Source organism: Electrophorus electricus, chromosome 2 (genome assembly GCF_013358815.1).
Source record: "Electrophorus electricus isolate fEleEle1 chromosome 2, fEleEle1.pri, whole genome shotgun sequence".
In the NCBI taxonomy this organism is placed as follows: Eukaryota; Metazoa; Chordata; class Actinopteri; order Gymnotiformes; family Gymnotidae; genus Electrophorus; species Electrophorus electricus.
The window spans coordinates 21,788,004-21,806,757 of record NC_049536.1 but is presented as its reverse complement, the minus strand read 5'-3'; the positions used below and the strand labels follow the sequence as shown (position 1 = coordinate 21,806,757).

At 40.9% G+C, this 18,754-nt stretch overlaps 2 protein-coding genes across 2 annotated transcripts; both read left to right on the top strand.

Moving 5' to 3' along the window:
• Positions 1–7,994: 7,994 nt before the first annotated feature.
• LOC118240572 (protocadherin alpha-C2-like) lies at positions 7,995–10,426 on the top strand. Its single transcript, XM_035521471.1, has one exon. The coding sequence runs from the start codon at positions 8,044–8,046 to the stop codon at positions 10,399–10,401; it is 2,358 nt and encodes a 785-aa protein (XP_035377364.1). The 5' UTR covers positions 7,995–8,043; the 3' UTR covers positions 10,402–10,426.
• Positions 10,427–16,173: 5,747 nt separating this feature from the next.
• On the top strand, positions 16,174–18,584 carry LOC113575559 (protocadherin alpha-C2-like). Its single transcript, XM_027007133.2, is given in 2 exon segments — positions 16,174–17,910; positions 17,913–18,584. Coding segments are annotated over 2 exon segments (2,409 nt in total).
• The last annotated feature ends 170 nt before the right edge of the window (positions 18,585–18,754 follow it).

Here is an 18,754-nt window from a genome sequence, read left to right as displayed (position 1 = left end):
CTGAAGTGCCTTTAGAATATGACATCTTCTCAGACTTGAACCTGTATCTGGTGATCGGACTGGGCTCGGTGTCATTCTTGTTACTAATCACTATATTGGTCACCATCGTACTGAAGTGTCAGAAACCAAAGCCCAGTAAAGCGGCTCCTCCGTGTAGGAACAGTGTGATCAGTGAGAGGAACTCTACCATCGCAGATTCCACCCTGGTCTCCAATGATGCCTACTGGTACAGCTTGTTTCTAGCGGAGACCAGGAAAGGGAAGCTAGTAGTTAGACAGCCAGTGCCAAAGGGGGCGCGATACATTGTGTCCAGTATACCGAGGAGCACAGGACTGACTGAGACTAGTGACTCAGCTGCATCTACTTTACAGGTAAGACAGATGTTTTGTTTTGTTTTGTTTTTGTTTTTTTACGGTAATGAAAAAATTATTTTATGCATTTAGAAAGTAAATATTGTCACATCCCAGTCAGAAGATAATTTTTTTTTTTACATGTATGTGTGTGTGTGTGTGTGTGTGTGTGTGTGTGTGTGGGTGTGTGTGTGTGGGGGGGGGCTGTTGGGGGGGGCTATCTGCAGCGCAGGCCTCTGGCCGCTAGAGGGAGCTCGCACACTGCTAATTATCAAACAACAGGCTATCCAGCAGGTTATATTTGTCTATACAAAGGCTTCACTAAACACCAGTTTTTGTGACGTTTTGGCCTCAGCAACACGTTGTTGCTACCACGTCGGTAAATGTTATCTTGACTGGAAAGTTCCATACAAGACTTCTTTTTCTGTTTCCTCTGTGTTCTGTGAGGGACAATCTTCCCTGATGTTTATTTTTATGTTACTTCTGGGGACAGTTCTCCCCTTCTGTTATTGGCCCCACCCCCACCCCCACCCCAGTGGTGAGGCCTCCCTTTAGCATCCACAGTTTACCCTCGTCTAGTGGTTAAAGCATGGCAGTCTAGTTCAGTTAGTTCCTTCCTCAACACCCACGTCAGGAGAGGTCAGGTCTTCTCTGACTCCTCGCACTTGAGCAAATGAGCTTCCACTCCTGTAATTCCATTTTCTATCTGGCTGGATGCTGCGTGCTCTCTCTCTGTCGTGTCCATACTGGTGATCCGATTCTGTCTATTGAGGGGTGTGCCTCGTTCTCATAGTCTTCGTGGCAAAAGCCACCATTGCTCTGATGCTGCTTTGTCCAGTTGTGTGTGGTTAGTGCTCTCCCTTTCTCTGTGATAAATCTATCGCAGCTGTCTGGTTGCGCAACTTCCACTTTTCCCCTCCCAGTCAGTTGTCGTCTGTCATTTACTCATCCCCGCCATCTCTCTTGCATCACAGTAATGTAACCCTTACAATGCCATTTTGAGTCGCACTTGCAGTGGTGGTTGGGTTTTTCCTGTGTTCAGCTCCTTGTTTGCTCTTCATAATCCTGTATCTGCGCTTGGGTTCTCCTCTGGTTGCTTTTCACCATCAGAGGTCTTACTTGTCATGGAGACTAAAGTCACAGGAGTCTGTGCCATTCCCTCCTGGGGTGGCTGCCCTGGTACAGCATGCAATACAACAACAACAATAAGAATAATAATAACAAAAACAACTTTATCTCTATCTATCTATCTATCTATCTATCTATCTATCTATCTATCTATCTATCTATCTATCTATCTATCTATCTATCTATCTATCTATCTATCTATCTATCTATCTATCTATCTATCTATTTGCCGTATTTTAAAAATAAAGTTAACAAAAGGTTTTACATTATTCTACATCATTCCAACTGTAATGTACTACAGCTAATTGGTGATGCATCATTCCAACTGTAATGTACTACAGCTAATTGGTGATGCATCATTCCAACTGTAATGTACTACAGCTAATTGGTGATGCATCATTCCAACTGTAATGTACTACAGCTAATTGGTGATGCATCTTTCCTTTTCCTCACAATGTGTCGCTATGCTCCAGCAAAACGTACGTGACGTTCACTGGGCGGATTACCCTTGTCGCCATGGCACTTGATTTCTATGTGATCAGACCTGCATTTTGTGAGAAATAGGGCCTGGACAAAATCTCGCGGTTCCAGCAAAGCATTGTTTTATTTTCCTCAAAGGAAGTATAATATACCAGTTACTGTTTCGACGCGTCATTGGAATTTAATGTATCGCATAGGTTGCGTTGTTTAAGGACATACTTAGACAATGGGGATGGATATGAACATACAGCGCTGGGGAAGGTACGTCTCGTGCGTTTTTTTATTCTGCGCGGTGATACACACAACGTTTGCTGTAACTCATTATTCTATTCCCGAAGAAATGGAAGAAGGATCCGTGGTTGCAAATCTAGCCAGTGATTTAGGACTAGATGTAAAGACCCTGATTAAACGAAAGGTTCGATTAGATGTTATTGCAAATAGGAAATATCTCGACATCAACAAAGAGAAAGGGGAACTCTACATCCTAGAAAAGATCGACCGTGAACATTTGTGCCCAGCTAAAACAACGACGACTTGCTTTTTAAAAATGGAGGTGACCGTTGAGAGTCCTGTGCGGATTTTTTATATAGAATTGGAAATAACAGATATTAACGACAATAATCCGCATTTTCGACGAGACGCTGTTCATCTGGACATCTCGGAATCGACAGCAGCGGGTGAAAGATTTTCCGTCAGCAATGCGGTAGATTCAGATGTTGGCTCTAATTCGGTCAAAACCTACTATTTAAGTGAAAGTGAACATTTTGACATAGAAATACAGTCTGGGAGAGACGGTTCAAAATTTGCAGATTTAATTTTGAAAAAGGCATTAGACCGTGAAATTCAAGATGTTCATAATCTTATACTAACAGCTGTAGATGGCGGAGTCCCCGCGCGCTCAGGAACAGCGAGCATTATTGTTCGCGTGCTAGACGCAAACGACAACGCACCCAAGTTTGACCAGGAGAGCTATATAATAAATGTAACGGAGAACTCCCCCATTGGGAGCCTCGTTGTCAAATTAAATGCAACAGACTTAGATGAAGGTTCTAACGCTGACGTTATATATTCATTCAGCCTCTATACGTCGGAAAAAGCACAGGAGGCTTTTAGTTTAAATCCTGATTCTGGTGAGATAAGAGTTAAAGAAATGATTAACTACGAGGACTTCCGAATTTATAACATGGAGATTATAGCAAAGGACAAAGGCACTAATTCATTATCCGGACAGTGTAAACTAACTCTTATGATTACCGACATGAATGACAATCACCCAGAAATTTCCATACGATCTTTTTCAAATCCAGTTAAAGAGGATGTAGCTGTAGGCACAGTTATCGCAGTTGTTAGTGTGAGTGATAAAGATTCAGGAGAAAATGGACAAATTGACATTTATGTATCTGATAAATTACCTTTTGCGCTAAAAGAATCATCTGACAATTATTACGAACTTGTTGTTTCAGAACCATTAGACCGCGAAAAGGTTCCAGAATATGACATCACATTTACCGTTATAGACAAGGGCAAACCTCCTTTATCTGATAATGAAACTATAACTCTAGAACTGCTGGATATTAACGACAACGTTCCGCAGTTTGCACAATCATTCTATACCATACAGGTTATAGAAAACAACGCACCTGGAGCTTTACTGAGCTCCCTCACCGCACACGACCCAGACCTCCATGAAAATCAATATCTAGTTTATTTCATAATTGAAAAGGAAATAGTGAACACCTCCATGTCCATGCTGTTCTCCATTAATCCAGAGAATGGAAACCTTTACGCGTTAAAGACGTTTGATTATGAGATAGAGAAGGAGTTCCTTTTCCATATCGAGGCCAGAGACTCTGGTGTTCCTCCACTCAGCAGTAACGTTACTGTTCACATTATTATTATGGACCAGAATGACAACACACCTGTCATAGTGTCTCCATGGCGTGCGCGCGGCTCAGTGGTGGAGGAGAAAATACCCAGATCCACCGATAAAGGAACTCTGATAGCCAAAGTTATTGCCATTGATACTGACTCGGTCCACAACTCCCGGATCATGTACCAGTTTCTCCAAAACACGGATGCTACATTGTTCAGCTTGGACCAGTACAATGGAGAGATCCGGACCATGAGAATGTTCAGCTACAGAGACTCACGCCACCAACGGCTGGTGGTGATCGCCAAGGACAATGGAGAGCCCTCTCTGTCTGCTACAGTCACCATCAAATTGTCCACAGTGGAGACCGCACTTAAAACATACGCTGACATGACTGAAGTGCCTTTAGAATATGACATCTTCTCAGACTTGAACCTGTATCTGGTGATCGGACTGGGCTCGGTGTCATTCTTGTTACTAATCACTATATTTGTCACCATCGTACTGAAGTGTCAGAAACCGAAGCCCAGTAAAGCGGCTCCTCCGTGTAGGAACAGTGTGATCAGTGAGAGGAACTCTACCATCGCAGATTCCACCCTGGTCTCCAATGATGCCTACTGGTACAGCTTGTTTCTAGCGGAGACCAGGAAAGGGAAGCTAGTAGTTAGACAGCCAGTGCCAAAGGGGGCGCGATACATTGTGTCCAGTATACCGAGGAGCACAGGACTGACCGAGACTAGTGACTCAGCTGCATCTACCTTACAGGTACGAAAACTAATTTATTTAACAAATTTTCATTGAAGCTTTTTCACGTATTTTTTATTTGCATTTCCCTCTTGAACCAGTACAGTTTATGAATTTTAAGTTGTTGCTACATTACTAGAGCTCTTGACAAACCCTCCTAATTTTGTGTTTGTACTTCATCTCAACTGCACAAAGGGTCGCTGTTTGCTAATAAAACGCAGTATTTTCCGTCTATAACAGCTTTTGAGTCTGTGGACTGCGCCTGTAGAAGTCCTAATACGGATATAATCCTTTATGTCCGAGTTACTGTTGGACGGACAACGGATTATTTGTATTTAGACGCTTAAATGAGACAGTTTTGAATTATCGTGTATCCTTCTGTAACTGTTACTAGCCTGTTCGGTTGGCATAGAAAACATCTCTCATAAAGGAACAATGGAACCGCAGCAGTGCAGATGGTATGTAGCGGCGTTGTGTATTGTTTCTGCCGTCTTTTACCCAGTCGCCTCTGTGACCCATTATTCTGTTCCCGAGGAACTGGAAGTGGGATCTGTGGTTGCCAGTTTAGCCTCTGATTTAGGGCTAGATGTAAACACGTTGGAAAATCGTAAAATGCGATTAGACATTATTGCGAATAAGAAATACTTGGAGGTAAACAAAGACACGGGAGAGCTGTTTATTTTAGAGAGGATTGACAGGGAATATCTATGTACATCGAAGTCTACTTGCTATCTTAAAATGGAGGTGATATTAGAAAATCCTGTGCGCATATTTAACATTGAAATTGAAATACAGGACATTAATGATAATGCCCCGTATTTCCGCAGGGATACGATTAATTTGGACATTTCGGAGTCTACATCTGCAGAGGAAAGATTTTCGTTAAGTAATGCCGTTGACCCCGATATTGGATCAAATTCAATTAGAACGTACTATTTAAGTGATAGTGATCATTTTGATATTGAAGTACAAACAGGCAGAGATGGCTCAAAATTTGCTGATTTAATCCTTAAAAAGTCTTTAGACCGCGAGGAACACACTGTTCACAATCTAATGCTAATTGCTGCTGATGGCGGAATTCCTTCTCGCTCTGGAACAGCAAGCATTATTGTGCGTGTGCTAGACACAAATGATAATGCCCCTCAGTTCGACAAGGAAAGTTACACGATTAATCTTACCGAGAATTCGCCAATTGGAAGCCTGGTAGTCAAGTTAAATGCGACGGATTTAGATGAAGGGTCGAATTCAGACATAAATTACTCGTTTAGTTTATATACATCGGAGAAAACGCAACGAACATTTTCCTTAAATCATAATAATGGGGAGATCAGAGTCAAAGAAACGATCAACTATGAGGATTTTAAGATTTATGATATGGAAATATTAGCCACAGACAAAGGATCGAATCCTTTATCGGGGCAATGTAAAGTGAGAATTTTAATTACAGATATGAACGACAATCATCCTGAAATATCTATTAAATCATTTCTGAGTCCAATCAAAGAAGATGTAGCCGTTGGATCAGTTATTGCAGTGGTTAGTGTAAGTGACAAAGATTCGGGAGAAAACGGGCAAATATATATTCACATTTCGGAAAAATTACCGTTTATTCTGAAAGAATTAACCGACAACTATTATCAACTGGTAGTTTCAGAAGCGTTGGACCGTGAAAAGGTCCCAGAATATGAAATTACACTTACAGTTATGGACAGAGGAGCCCCTCCATTATCTGATAACGAAACAATAACTTTAGAACTACTGGACGTTAACGACAACGTTCCGCAATTTGCGCAATCATTGTATACGATACAGGTGATGGAAAATAACGCACCCGGCGCATTATTGAGTTCCCTCACCGCTTACGACCCAGACCTCCATGAAAATCAATATCTAGTTTATTTCATAATAGAAAAGGAAATAGTGAACACCTCCATGTCCATGTTGTTCTCCATCAATCCTGAGAATGGAAACCTTTACGCACTAAAGACATTTGATTATGAGATAGAGAAGGAGTTTCTTTTCCACATCGAGGCCAGAGACTCTGGTGTTCCTCCACTCAGTAGTAACGTTACTGTTCACATTATTATTATGGACCAGAATGACAACACACCTGTCATAGTGTCTCCATGGCGCGCGCACGGCTCAGTGGTGGAGGAGAAAATACCCAGATCCACCGATAAAGGAACTCTGATAGCCAAAGTTATTGCCATTGATACTGACTCGGTCCACAACTCCAGGATCACATACCAGTTTCTCCAAAACACAGATGCTACATTGTTCAGTTTGGACCAGTACAATGGAGAGATCCGGACCATGAGAATGTTCAGCTACAGAGACTCACGCCACCAACGGCTGGTGGTGATCGCCAAGGACAACGGCGAGCCCTCTCTGTCTGCTACAGTCACCATCAAATTGTCCACAGTGGAGACCGCACTTAAAACATACGCTGACATGACTGAAGTGCCTTTAGAATATGACATCTTCTCAGACTTGAACCTGTATCTGGTGATCGGACTGGGCTCGGTGTCATTCCTGTTACTAATCACTATATTGGTCACCATCGTACTGAAGTGTCAGAAACCGAAGCCCAGTAAAGCGGCTCCTCCGTGTAGGAACAGTGTGATCAGTGAGAGGAACTCTACCATCGCAGATTCCACCCTGGTCTCCAACGATGCCTACTGGTACAGCTTGTTTCTAGCGGAGACCAGGAAAGGAAAGCTAGTAGTTAGACAGCCAGTGCCAAAGGGGGCGCGATACATCGTGTCCAGTATACCGAGGAGCACGGGACTGACCGAGACTAGTGACTCAGCCGCATCTACCTTACAGGTAGGGATTTTTTTTTCTTATAATTTTACTCACAGTTATCTGATCTTGAATCTTAGAAATTCTATTTTTGGATGGTCCGTAAATTGCATTGCATAATAAAAGATGCCTTCTCCAAATACTGACATACTTTGGTTGATTATAAGTACAAAGTTTGAAGTGATCATGAAAACCAATTTGAACAATATGGATTTATTATTCTCTTTGGCTTATCTGGATTGTTTGGAAACGTTTTGCTCTACAGTTTTAAGTGTGTCAGTGAGTAATGTGGTTTAATTTGGCACTGCATCCTCTCAGACTTGCTGCCTAATGCAGTTTTGTGCATAACGCACAGCAGTGCGCACAGCGTCGCTGTTCTCCAAGAAACGCAGTAGTTTCACCGATTCATAACACACCCAGTATTGAGGTCTGTGCTTTGTTGGTGGCAATCTAAGAATTTATCTGATCAGGGACAGTAATCCGACGGATCGTGTTTACTAAATCGGCTTCACACGGCTTTAAACTGTCAGAACTGGGGACTGTGGCTTTTGGTTTTCCTGTTTTATTTTTTTACGCCCTGTATTCACGTCATGAACAATGGATGCTCGAAAGAGGAATCTGCTAAGGAAAAGGTATGTTGTTGTCGTAATTTCATCATTTTTCTTAACTATGGCGTCGGCTGTTACCCATTATTCTATTCCCGAGGAAATGGAAGAAGGCTCTGTTGTAGCTAATTTAGCGACGGACCTTGGGCTGGATCTTAAGACATTGGGTCGACGGAAAATACGACTCGATACATTATCTAATAAAAAATATTTGGATATTAACAAAGAAAGCGGTGAGCTGGTTATATTTGAGAGGATTGATCGAGAAAATATCTGTCCGACAAAATCCGCTACAACGTGTATAATGAAACTGGACGCAACAATAGAAAACCCGGTGCGAATGTTTAACATTGAGCTGGAAATACTGGACATTAATGACAATGCGCCTAATTTTAGAAGGGACACAATGCATTTGGACATTTCCGAATCAACCCCAGCTGGTGAACGATTCTCTTTAAACAATGCGATTGATCCGGACCTCGGTGTAAATTCAGTAAAAACCTACTATCTTAGTGAAAGTGACCATTTTTCCATTGAAATCCAAACGGGCCGTGATGGATCAAAGTTTACGGATTTGATTTTGAAAAAGGCTTTGGACAGAGAAGAAAAAGCTGTTCATAATTTAATACTTACTGCAATAGATGGCGGCGTCCCCGCGCGCACTGGTACAGCTACTGTTGTTGTGCGCGTGCTTGACACCAACGATAATCCTCCTCAGTTCGGCAAAGACAGTTATTCTATATATCTAATGGAAAATTCACCGACTGGAAGCCTTGTAGTCAAGCTAAATGCAACAGACGCAGATGAAGGATCAAATTCCGAGGTCATGTATGCATACAGCCTATACACGTCAGAGAAAACACAGGAAACCTTCAGTCTAAACTCAGATAATGGTGAAATCAGAGTGAAAGACACGATTAATTATGAAGAATTTAAGATTTATGACATGGAAATTGTGGCAACAGATAAAGGAGCAAGTTCCTTGTCAGGGAAGTGCAAAGTAAGAATTTTAATAACAGATATGAACGATAATCATCCAGAAATATCTATCAAATCATTCACAAGCCCAATCAAAGAAGATGTGAGTGTAGGTACAGTTATTGCAGTAATTAGTGTAACAGATAAAGACTCAGAAGAAAATGGTAAAATCAATATTCATATTTCTGATAAATTACCATTTGCATTGAAACAATCATCTGATAATTATTATCAGCTTTTAGTGTCTGAACCGTTGGACCGCGAAAAGGTGCCAGAATATGACATCACTTTTACCGTTACAGACAGAGGTACCCCTCCGTTGTCTGATAATGAAACTGTAACTTTAGAACTGCTGGACATTAACGACAACGTTCCTCAGTTTGCACAATCATTCTATACCATACAGGTTATAGAAAACAATGCACCTGGAGCTTTACTGAGCTCCCTCACAGCGCACGACCCAGACCTCCATGAAAATCAATATCTGGTTTACTTTATAATTGAAAAGGAAATAGTGAACACCTCCATGTCCATGCTGTTCTCCATTAATCCAGAGAATGGAAATCTTTACGCACTAAAGACGTTTGATTATGAGATAGAGAAGGAGTTCCTTTTCCACATCGAGGCCAGAGACTCTGGTGTTCCTCCACTCAGCAGTAACGTTACTGTTCACATTATTATTATAGACCAGAATGACAACACACCTGTCATAGTGTCTCCATGGCGCGCGCACGGCTCAGTGGTGGAGGAGAAAATACCCAGATCTACCGATAAAGGAACTCTGATAGCCAAAGTTATTGCCATTGATACCGACTCAGTCCACAACTCCAGGATCACGTACCAGTTTCTCCAAAACACAGATGCTACATTGTTCAGTTTGGACCAGTACAATGGAGAGATCCGGACCATGAGAATGTTCAGCTACAGAGACTCACGCCACCAACGGCTGGTGGTGATCGCCAAGGACAATGGAGAGCCCTCTCTGTCTGCTACAGTCACCATCAAATTGTCCACAGTGGAGACCGCACTTAAAACATACGCTGACATGACTGAAGTGCCTTTAGAATATGACATCTTCTCAGACTTGAACCTGTATCTTGTGATCGGACTGGGCTCAGTGTCATTCTTGTTATTAATCACTATTCTGGTCACCATTGTACTGAAGTGTCAGAAACCGAAGCCCAGTAAAGCGGCTCCTCCGTGTAGGAACAGTGTGATCAGTGAGAGGAACTCTACCATCGCAGATTCCACCCTGGTCTCCAATGATGCCTACTGGTACAGCTTGTTTCTAGCAGAGACCAGGAAAGGAAAGCTAGTAGTTAGACAGCCAGTGCCAAAGGGGGCGCGATACATCGTGTCCAGTATACCGAGGAGCACGGGACTGAGCGAGACTAGTGACTCAGCTGCATCTACTTTACAGGTAAGAAATAAAGAACTATTATGATAGAAATGTACTGCTTGCAGCAGCTTAAAGGTAGGTACAAGAAACATGATCCAGAGATAAAACTAAAACATGCTTCTTTGTTATACCGACATGTTTTGAGTCTGAAATGTCCCTTTGCTAACAATTGCCGTATTGGAAGCATCCATATCTCCAAAAAAAATAGATAGGCCTTTACACAGACTGTCGCTGTTCTCTAAGAAAACACGCGTTTATATTTCGTTGCCATGACAATGTTTCGTCGGACAGACCTACACCCACCCCTATGACGTAGCAATGACAGCATCTTCGCCTGTCGGTATGGACCAACGTATGCTTAATTTCGTACAAGGCAACATTTGAAAAGACGTTTTTATAATCGATACATAGCACTTTTCGGGACTCAGTGTTTAATGACGGATACCGAGATCTTTATATTGAGACAATGAAAACACAGCTACGAAGGTACGGGTGGGTCTTTCTTCTTTTCTCTTTTTTTTTTGGCGGTTCGTATGCTGTTACACACTATTCTATTCCTGAGGAAATGAAAGAAGGATCCATTGTCGCAAATGTAGCTGCCGATTTGGGACTGGATGTAAAAACACTGGGCAAACGGAAAATGAGGTTAGACATTATTTCGAATAAGAAGTATCTTGATGTAAACAAAGAGTCTGGTGAGATTTATATTTTAGAAAAGATGGACAGAGAGTATCTCTGTTTTAAAACAGCGATGACATGTTTCATTAAAATGGAGGTTACACTGGAGAACCCGGTGCGGATTTTCAACATTGAGATTGAGATTGTGGACATAAATGATAATGCACCTCAGTTTCGGAGGGATACGATACATTTAGATATATCAGAGTCGACCTCTGCGGGTGAGCGTTTCTCTCTAAGCAACGCAGTTGACCCAGATATAGGAACGAATTCGATTAAAACGTATTATTTAAGTGAGAGCGAACATTTCGACATTAAAATACAGACCGGTAGAGATGGTTCCAAATTTGCTGATTTAATTCTGACACAAGCTTTGGATCGAGAGGCACAGGCCATTCACAATCTGATACTAACCGCCGTGGACGGCGGCGTCCCTGCGCGCTCCGGCACGGCCAGCATTATTGTGCGCGTTTTGGATACAAATGACAACGCCCCGAAATTTGATCGCGAGAGCTACAGCATAAATTTAATGGAAAATTCTCCAATTGGTTTTCTTGTTGTAAAGTTAAACGCGACGGATCTGGATGAAGGATCCAATTCGGATATAGTGTATTCGTTCAGTCTTTATACATCAGAGAAAACGCAGGAAACGTTCACTTTGAATGCTGAAAATGGGGAGATCAGAGTTAAAGAAATGATTAATTATGAGGATTTTAGGATTTATGACATGGAGGTCATAGCAACGGATAAAGGAGTTAATGGTCTCTCTGGACAATGCAAAGTAACTATTTTAATCACAGATATGAATGACAACCATCCTGAAATTTCCATAAAATCATTTTCAAGTCAGGTAAAAGAGAATGTAGCTGTGGGCACAGTTATTGTAGTTATTAGTGTGAGTGATAAAGATTCCGGAAAAAATGGTCAATTAGATGTACATATTTCTGATAAATTACCTTTTACACTGAAAGAATCATCTGACAGTTATTACGAACTTTTGGTGTCTGAACCGTTAGACCGCGAAAAGGTCCCAGAATACGACATTACGTTTACTGTTACTGACAGAGGCACCCCTCCATTATCTGATAATGAAACTTTAACATTAGAGCTGCTGGATGTTAATGACAACATCCCACAGTTTCCACAATCACACTATACTATACAAGTCATAGAAAACAACGCTCCTGGAGCTTTACTGAGCTCGGTCACAGCGCACGACCCAGACCTCCATGAAAATCAGTATTTAGTTTATTTCATAATTGAAAAGGAAATAGTGAACACCTCCATGTCCATGCTGTTCTCCATTAATCCAGAGAATGGAAACCTTTACGCATTAAAGACGTTTGATTATGAGATAGAGAAGGAGTTCCTTTTCCACATCGAGGCCAGAGACTCTGGTGTTCCTCCACTCAGCAGTAACGTTACTGTTCACATTATTATTATGGACCAGAATGACAACACACCTGTCATAGTGTCTCCATGGCGTGCGCACGGATCAGTGGTGGAGGAGAAAATACCCAGATCCACCGATAAAGGAACTCTGATAGCCAAAGTTATTGCCATTGATACTGACTCGGTCCACAACTCCAGGATCACATACCAGTTTCTGCAGAACACTGACGCTACATTATTCAGCTTGGACCAGTACAATGGAGAGATCCGGACCATGAGAATGTTCAGCTACAGAGACTCACGCCACCAACGGCTGGTGGTGGTCGCCAAGGACAACGGAGAGCCCGCTCTGTCTGCTACAGTCACCATCAAATTGTCCACAGTGGAGACCGCACTTAAAACATATGCTGACATGACTGAAGTGCCTTTAGAATATGACATCTTCTCAGACTTGAACCTGTATCTTGTGATCGGACTGGGCTCGGTGTCATTCCTGTTACTAATCACTATATTGGTCACCATCGTACTGAAGTGTCAGAAACCGAAGCCCAGTAAAGTGGCTCCTCCGTGTAGGAACAGTGTGATCAGTGAGAGGAACTCTACCATTGCAGATTCCACCCTGGTCTCCAATGATGCCTACTGGTACAGCTTGTTTCTAGCGGAGACCAGGAAAGGAAAGCTAGTAGTTAGACAGCCAGTGCCAAAGGGGGCACGGTACATCGTGTCCAGTATACCGAGGAGCACAGGATTGACCGAGACTAGTGACTCAGCTGCATCTACTTTACAGGTAGGGTAAAGTACTTTTTGATTACTTTTTCCAATTTTATGTTTTTAACTTTATGTAGACACAGTCTAGTGAATAATTTGTGACATTTAAGTTCTCTAACTATCAGTTATTTGGCTTAATTTACAAAGTAACATTTTAGTAAAATAAAACAATAGTTTAATTACTACTACATTACTACTATTATAACCATTACTACAAGTCCTACCACTTATATAATTAATAACCACAAGTGATGATTACTAAGTCCCTTAGACAATTGTAACTTGATAAAATTATTTGCTGCTTTTGTGGATATACTTGTACTCACACTGTATGTTTAAAACTCCTGCATGTCGAGCAGTTTCTAAATTATTACTTAGTTCACATTACCTAATGGCTCAATGGCCTATTATGTAAAATTTTAATTTTCCTGATATTTTGTTAAATTGGAGCATAGGGGTTGATCATGTGACAATTAGAAAGCAAAAAAGGAAAGGACATTTCATTCTTTATGAAACTCCTCTTGAGTTATACACCAAAAATACTGTTTACCAGCATTATTATTATGGCTACTGGAGTTCAATTATGGAACCTTCCTAACATATTTGATGTGTTCAAACACAGAAAAATAATCTGAATAAACACAGCAGTGGTTTACTGGTTCTCTCACTGAACCACTACATAAGAAGAAATAACCCTTCAGTTTCTTCAACCAGTAATGTACACATTATGGTCCAGTCCTGAGCAACTGGACAATGTGGATCTCTGTAAAGCTTGAATATGCTGAATCTGTGATTTACATTACTTTGTGCATTCAATAGCCAAAGTAACTGGGGTAAAGGACCTTTATAATGTGAAATACAAAATGCTTTTATCTATAACCTGTAACGCATGGTGACCCTGAGTGCCGCAGGGCGAGGGGCAGGATGCACAGATTCCAGTGACTGGGACGTACATTTATTTACCTAAACGACACAACGGCACTTACACTTATCACAAACAAAGAACATGAAACGCTTAATGTTAAACAAACACGATATACAAGAATACATCTAACATAAACACGTTACATTCAGACATTATGCCAACAATACCCAACACTCTTTACACTTTGACACAGGTTTATATGCATTTAAACAAACGAGGTGCAGGTGTGGTTACAGACAAAACAGCCCTCCCACTGCACGTGGCAGGCCAAACCATGTGACTCGGGGGAGGCAAGTATTCCGTGACATAACTGAGGATAAGCAGTATTTCATCATCATGGCAGACTTTTCTTTTACTAAGTGTCTTATTCCAGCAAAAGCTAATATTTAGCCAGTACCTCCAGTTCTCATGATACGTGCATTTCTTAAGGGCAAATCAGTTTTGGGCCTTGGCACCTTTGAAAACAAAAGTGACACTTCTCAATATATACATCCGCATGGTACTTTGCCTGACCCCAGAACAGTGCTTATGGTCTTACCACTGCTAGTTTATGATGCTTAGCTTGGATGAACTTGAAGGACTATATTTAATGTACTCCACCAGCTTAAATCATTTCTGTATATGCAGCAGGAATGTGTCTATGTTTACTATCAGACACTTGATATAAAAAAAAAACATCTTCATCCTTAAAACTAATGCCCATTCATAGAAATGTCGGCTTGGTTTGTTTAATTCATCCCTTAAATAAATATTTTAATCAAACAATGCCATTCCATTTAAAATTCAACTGAAAATTCAAATTCAATTTATGAATTAACATTAGTAGTACCAGGTTGGCAAAACAAGCACCAGCTTGGAGATATTTTTCATACTAGAGAAAAAAGGACTTAATCTCCATCTTCCCTGTGTAAGGTTGTATTATTTGTGAACACCGTTAATATGAGCTTTCATTTACAATACCTCAGCTACTCCATTGTAAGCAGACCTGTTTTCACCTGACTTGGAAGCGCAATTAAATAAACAAATGTCTAATAGTTCCTCTGCTTAACTAGTGGCCATAGTAAGCTATGCAAACTCTCAGATTCACTCACTTGTCCGTGCTTAGGCATCTGTATCACTTTGAACGTAATCGTCACAGTGTGCTTCAGCTCATACAGCTACAGGGAAAGACTGCATAAGTGTACAATGAAGGGCCGAAATTCTGATGCCACTGGTGATCTCAGGTTTCTCCTTATGGTGAATTCACTTCTTGTTCTGCTTATAAAGTGCCATACTGCTGTTCATCTTATCTCTCATCTCCGCCACTCTTAAAAAATACCTGCTAAGTTCTACATGTGAACACATGTTGACTTATATATACACATTTAAAGGCTCTGAGAATTAGAGAATTTGTATTATGAAAAATGTTGGATTTGATTGAAAGGAAGGCAAAGAATATAACATTTAAAAATAATATTTAGATTAGACTAAGTGATTCGTTTGGACAAACTTCAGTGCTTGAAGCTCAACACTGTGATTGTTTAATGGATTTTTGGATCTCATGCAGTTCTGCTCAGATCTGGAGATCTTACAAATAAAGATTGAGTTAAAAACATACTTTATTTCCATTGCTACTGTACATTACCATATTGCACTGGCAGTATATGAACACATGCTAGTTTCCCTTTTCTTTCCTGTTTAATTATTTCGTTATATTTTCTATTTATTTATTTATTTTTATTAGACATGATTTTAAAACGAACTATTCTTTGCTAAAGTTGTCTCTACATTTCGGGAACGGTGTACCTGCTTCCCTTGAGCGCAAAGAGTCGCTGTGCTTCCTGAGAATGTACCGGGACAGTGTAATTTAATAGTCGCCATGACTGTATCATATTCGGACGAGGGCATCGTCTGTGGTTGCGTTTTTCTTCCTCGCTTCAAGCTGTACAGCGTTGTCTTGTTGTCTTTGCACGCGGTGCTAGATTTTCCCTTAAGTACTGCCTATTGTGACGTTTCGGAAATATCAGGTCTTCTTGTGATATTGTGACCTCAAATCGGAAACAACTGGAGCGAAAATGAAAGGCCAAGCTTGGTTAAGGTACGTCTTGATTTTCTTCACGCTGTCTACTCTCTTTAAAACCGTACCTGCCGTTACTCATTATTCAGTCCCGGAAGAAATGGAGGAAGGATCTGTGGTCGCAAATTTAGCCGCCGATTTAGGGCTGGACGTGCACACGTTAAACAAACGGAAAATCCGCTTGGATACGATTGCTACGAAGAAATATTTGGATATCAATAAAGAAACTGGAGAGCTGTATATTGTACAAAAGATAGACAGAGAATATCTTTGTAATTCCAAAATGGCATGTTTTCTAAAACTAGATGCAACGATAGAAAATCCAGTTAGAATGTTTAACATTGAAATTGAAATTATAGATATCAATGACAATGCTCCACATTTCAGGAGAGATACAATGCACTTGGATATATCCGAATCAACGCCCGCTGGGGAAAGATTCTCTCTGAATAATGCGCTGGACCCAGATATCGGCAGTAATTCGATAAATACTTATTATTTAAGTGAAAACGCCCACTTTACAATTGAAATACAAACTGGCAGAGATGGTTCCAAATTTGCGGACTTGATTATGAAAAAATCTTTAGACAGAGAAGAGCAGTCTATTCATAACCTGATACTCACTGCGGTGGATGGCGGAGTGCCCGCGCGCTCGGGAACAGCCAGTATTATTGTTCGCGTTTTGGATACAAACGACAACGCCCCGCAGTTCGATAAGGACAGCTACACCATATACTTAATAGAAAATTCCCCTATTGGAAGCCTTGTGGTAAAATTAAACGCGACAGATAGAGATGAGGGCACAAATTCAGACATAATATACTCATATAGTCTTTATACTTCGGAGAAAACACAGGAGACTTTCAGTTTAAATCAAAACAATGGGGAGATAAGAGTTAAAGAGATGATTAATTATGAAGAATTTAAAATTTATGATATGGAAATTATAGCAACAGACAAAGGGACAAATTCCTTAACAGGGCAGTGTAAGTTAACAATTGTAATAACGGATATGAATGACAATCATCCAGAAATTTCCATAAAATCATTTTTAAGCCCCATTAAAGAAGATATATCTGTAGGCACAGTTATTGCAGTGGTTAGTGTGAGTGATAAAGATTCAGGAGAAAATGGGGAAATAGACATACATATTTCAGATAAATTACCTTTTATGCTTAAAGAATCAACTGACAACTACTTTGAGTTGGTAGTTTCTGAACCATTAGACCGTGAACAGGTTCCAGAATATGACATCACATTTACAGTTAGAGACAGGGGCAACCCGCCGTTATCTGATAATGAAACAATAAATTTAGAACTTCTTGACATAAATGACAATGTACCCAAGTTTCCACAGACATTCTACACAATAGATGTTATGGAAAATAATACACCAGGAGCTTTATTAAGTTCAATAACTGCTATTGATCCAGACCTCCATGAAAATCAATATCTGGTTTATTTCATAATAGAAAAGGAAATAGTGAACACCTCCATGTCCATGCTGTTCTCCATTAATCCAGAGAATGGAAACCTTTATGCACTAAAGACGTTTGATTATGAGATAGAGAAGGAGTTCCTTTTCCACATCGAGGCCAGAGACTCTGGTGTTCCTCCACTCAGCAGTAATGTTACTGTTCACATTATTATTATGGACCAGAATGACAACACACCTGTCATAGTGTCTCCATGGCGCGCGCACGGCTCAGTGGTGGAGGAGAAAATACCCAGATCACCACCGATAAAGGAACTCTGATAGCCAAAGTTATTGCCATTGATACCGACTCAGTCCACAACTCCAGGATCACGTACCAGTTTCTCCAAAACACTGACGCTACATTATTCAGCTTGGACCAGTACAATGGAGAGATCCGGACCATGAGAATGTTCAGCTACAGAGACTCACGCCACCAACGGCTGGTGGTGATCTCCAAGGACAACGGAGATCCCTCTCTGTCTGCTACAGTCACCATCAAATTGTCCACAGTGGAGACCGCACTTAAAACATACGCTGACATGACTGAAGTGCCTTTAGAATATGACATCTTCTCAGACTTGAACCTGTATCTTGTGATCGGACTGGGCTCGGTGTCATTCTTGTTACTAATCACTATATTGGTCACCATCGTACTGAAGTGTCAGAAACCAAAGCCCAGTAAAGCGGCTCCTCCGTGTAGGAACAGTGTGATCAGTGAGAGGAACTCTACCATCGCAGATTCCACCCTGGTCTCCAATGATGCCTACTGGTACAGCTTGTTTCTAGCGGAGACCAGGAAAGGAAAGCTAGTAGTTAGACAGCCAGTGCCAAAGGGGGCGCGATACATCGTGTCCAGTATACCGAGGAGCACGGGACTGACCGAGACTAGTGACTCAGCCGCATCTACTTTACAGGTAGGATTCAACGTATGAAACAATTGTGTTATTTTCAGGTTAATGCTTTAGGATTAATACATCTATTGTTTTATACTGTTTTTGTGAATTACACAGTATATTTTCTCATTCTCTTCAAATATACTAGACCTTATAATTGACTTTGTAAAATGAATGTGGTTTGTGGCAGGTTAAGTCTTGTCCAAATC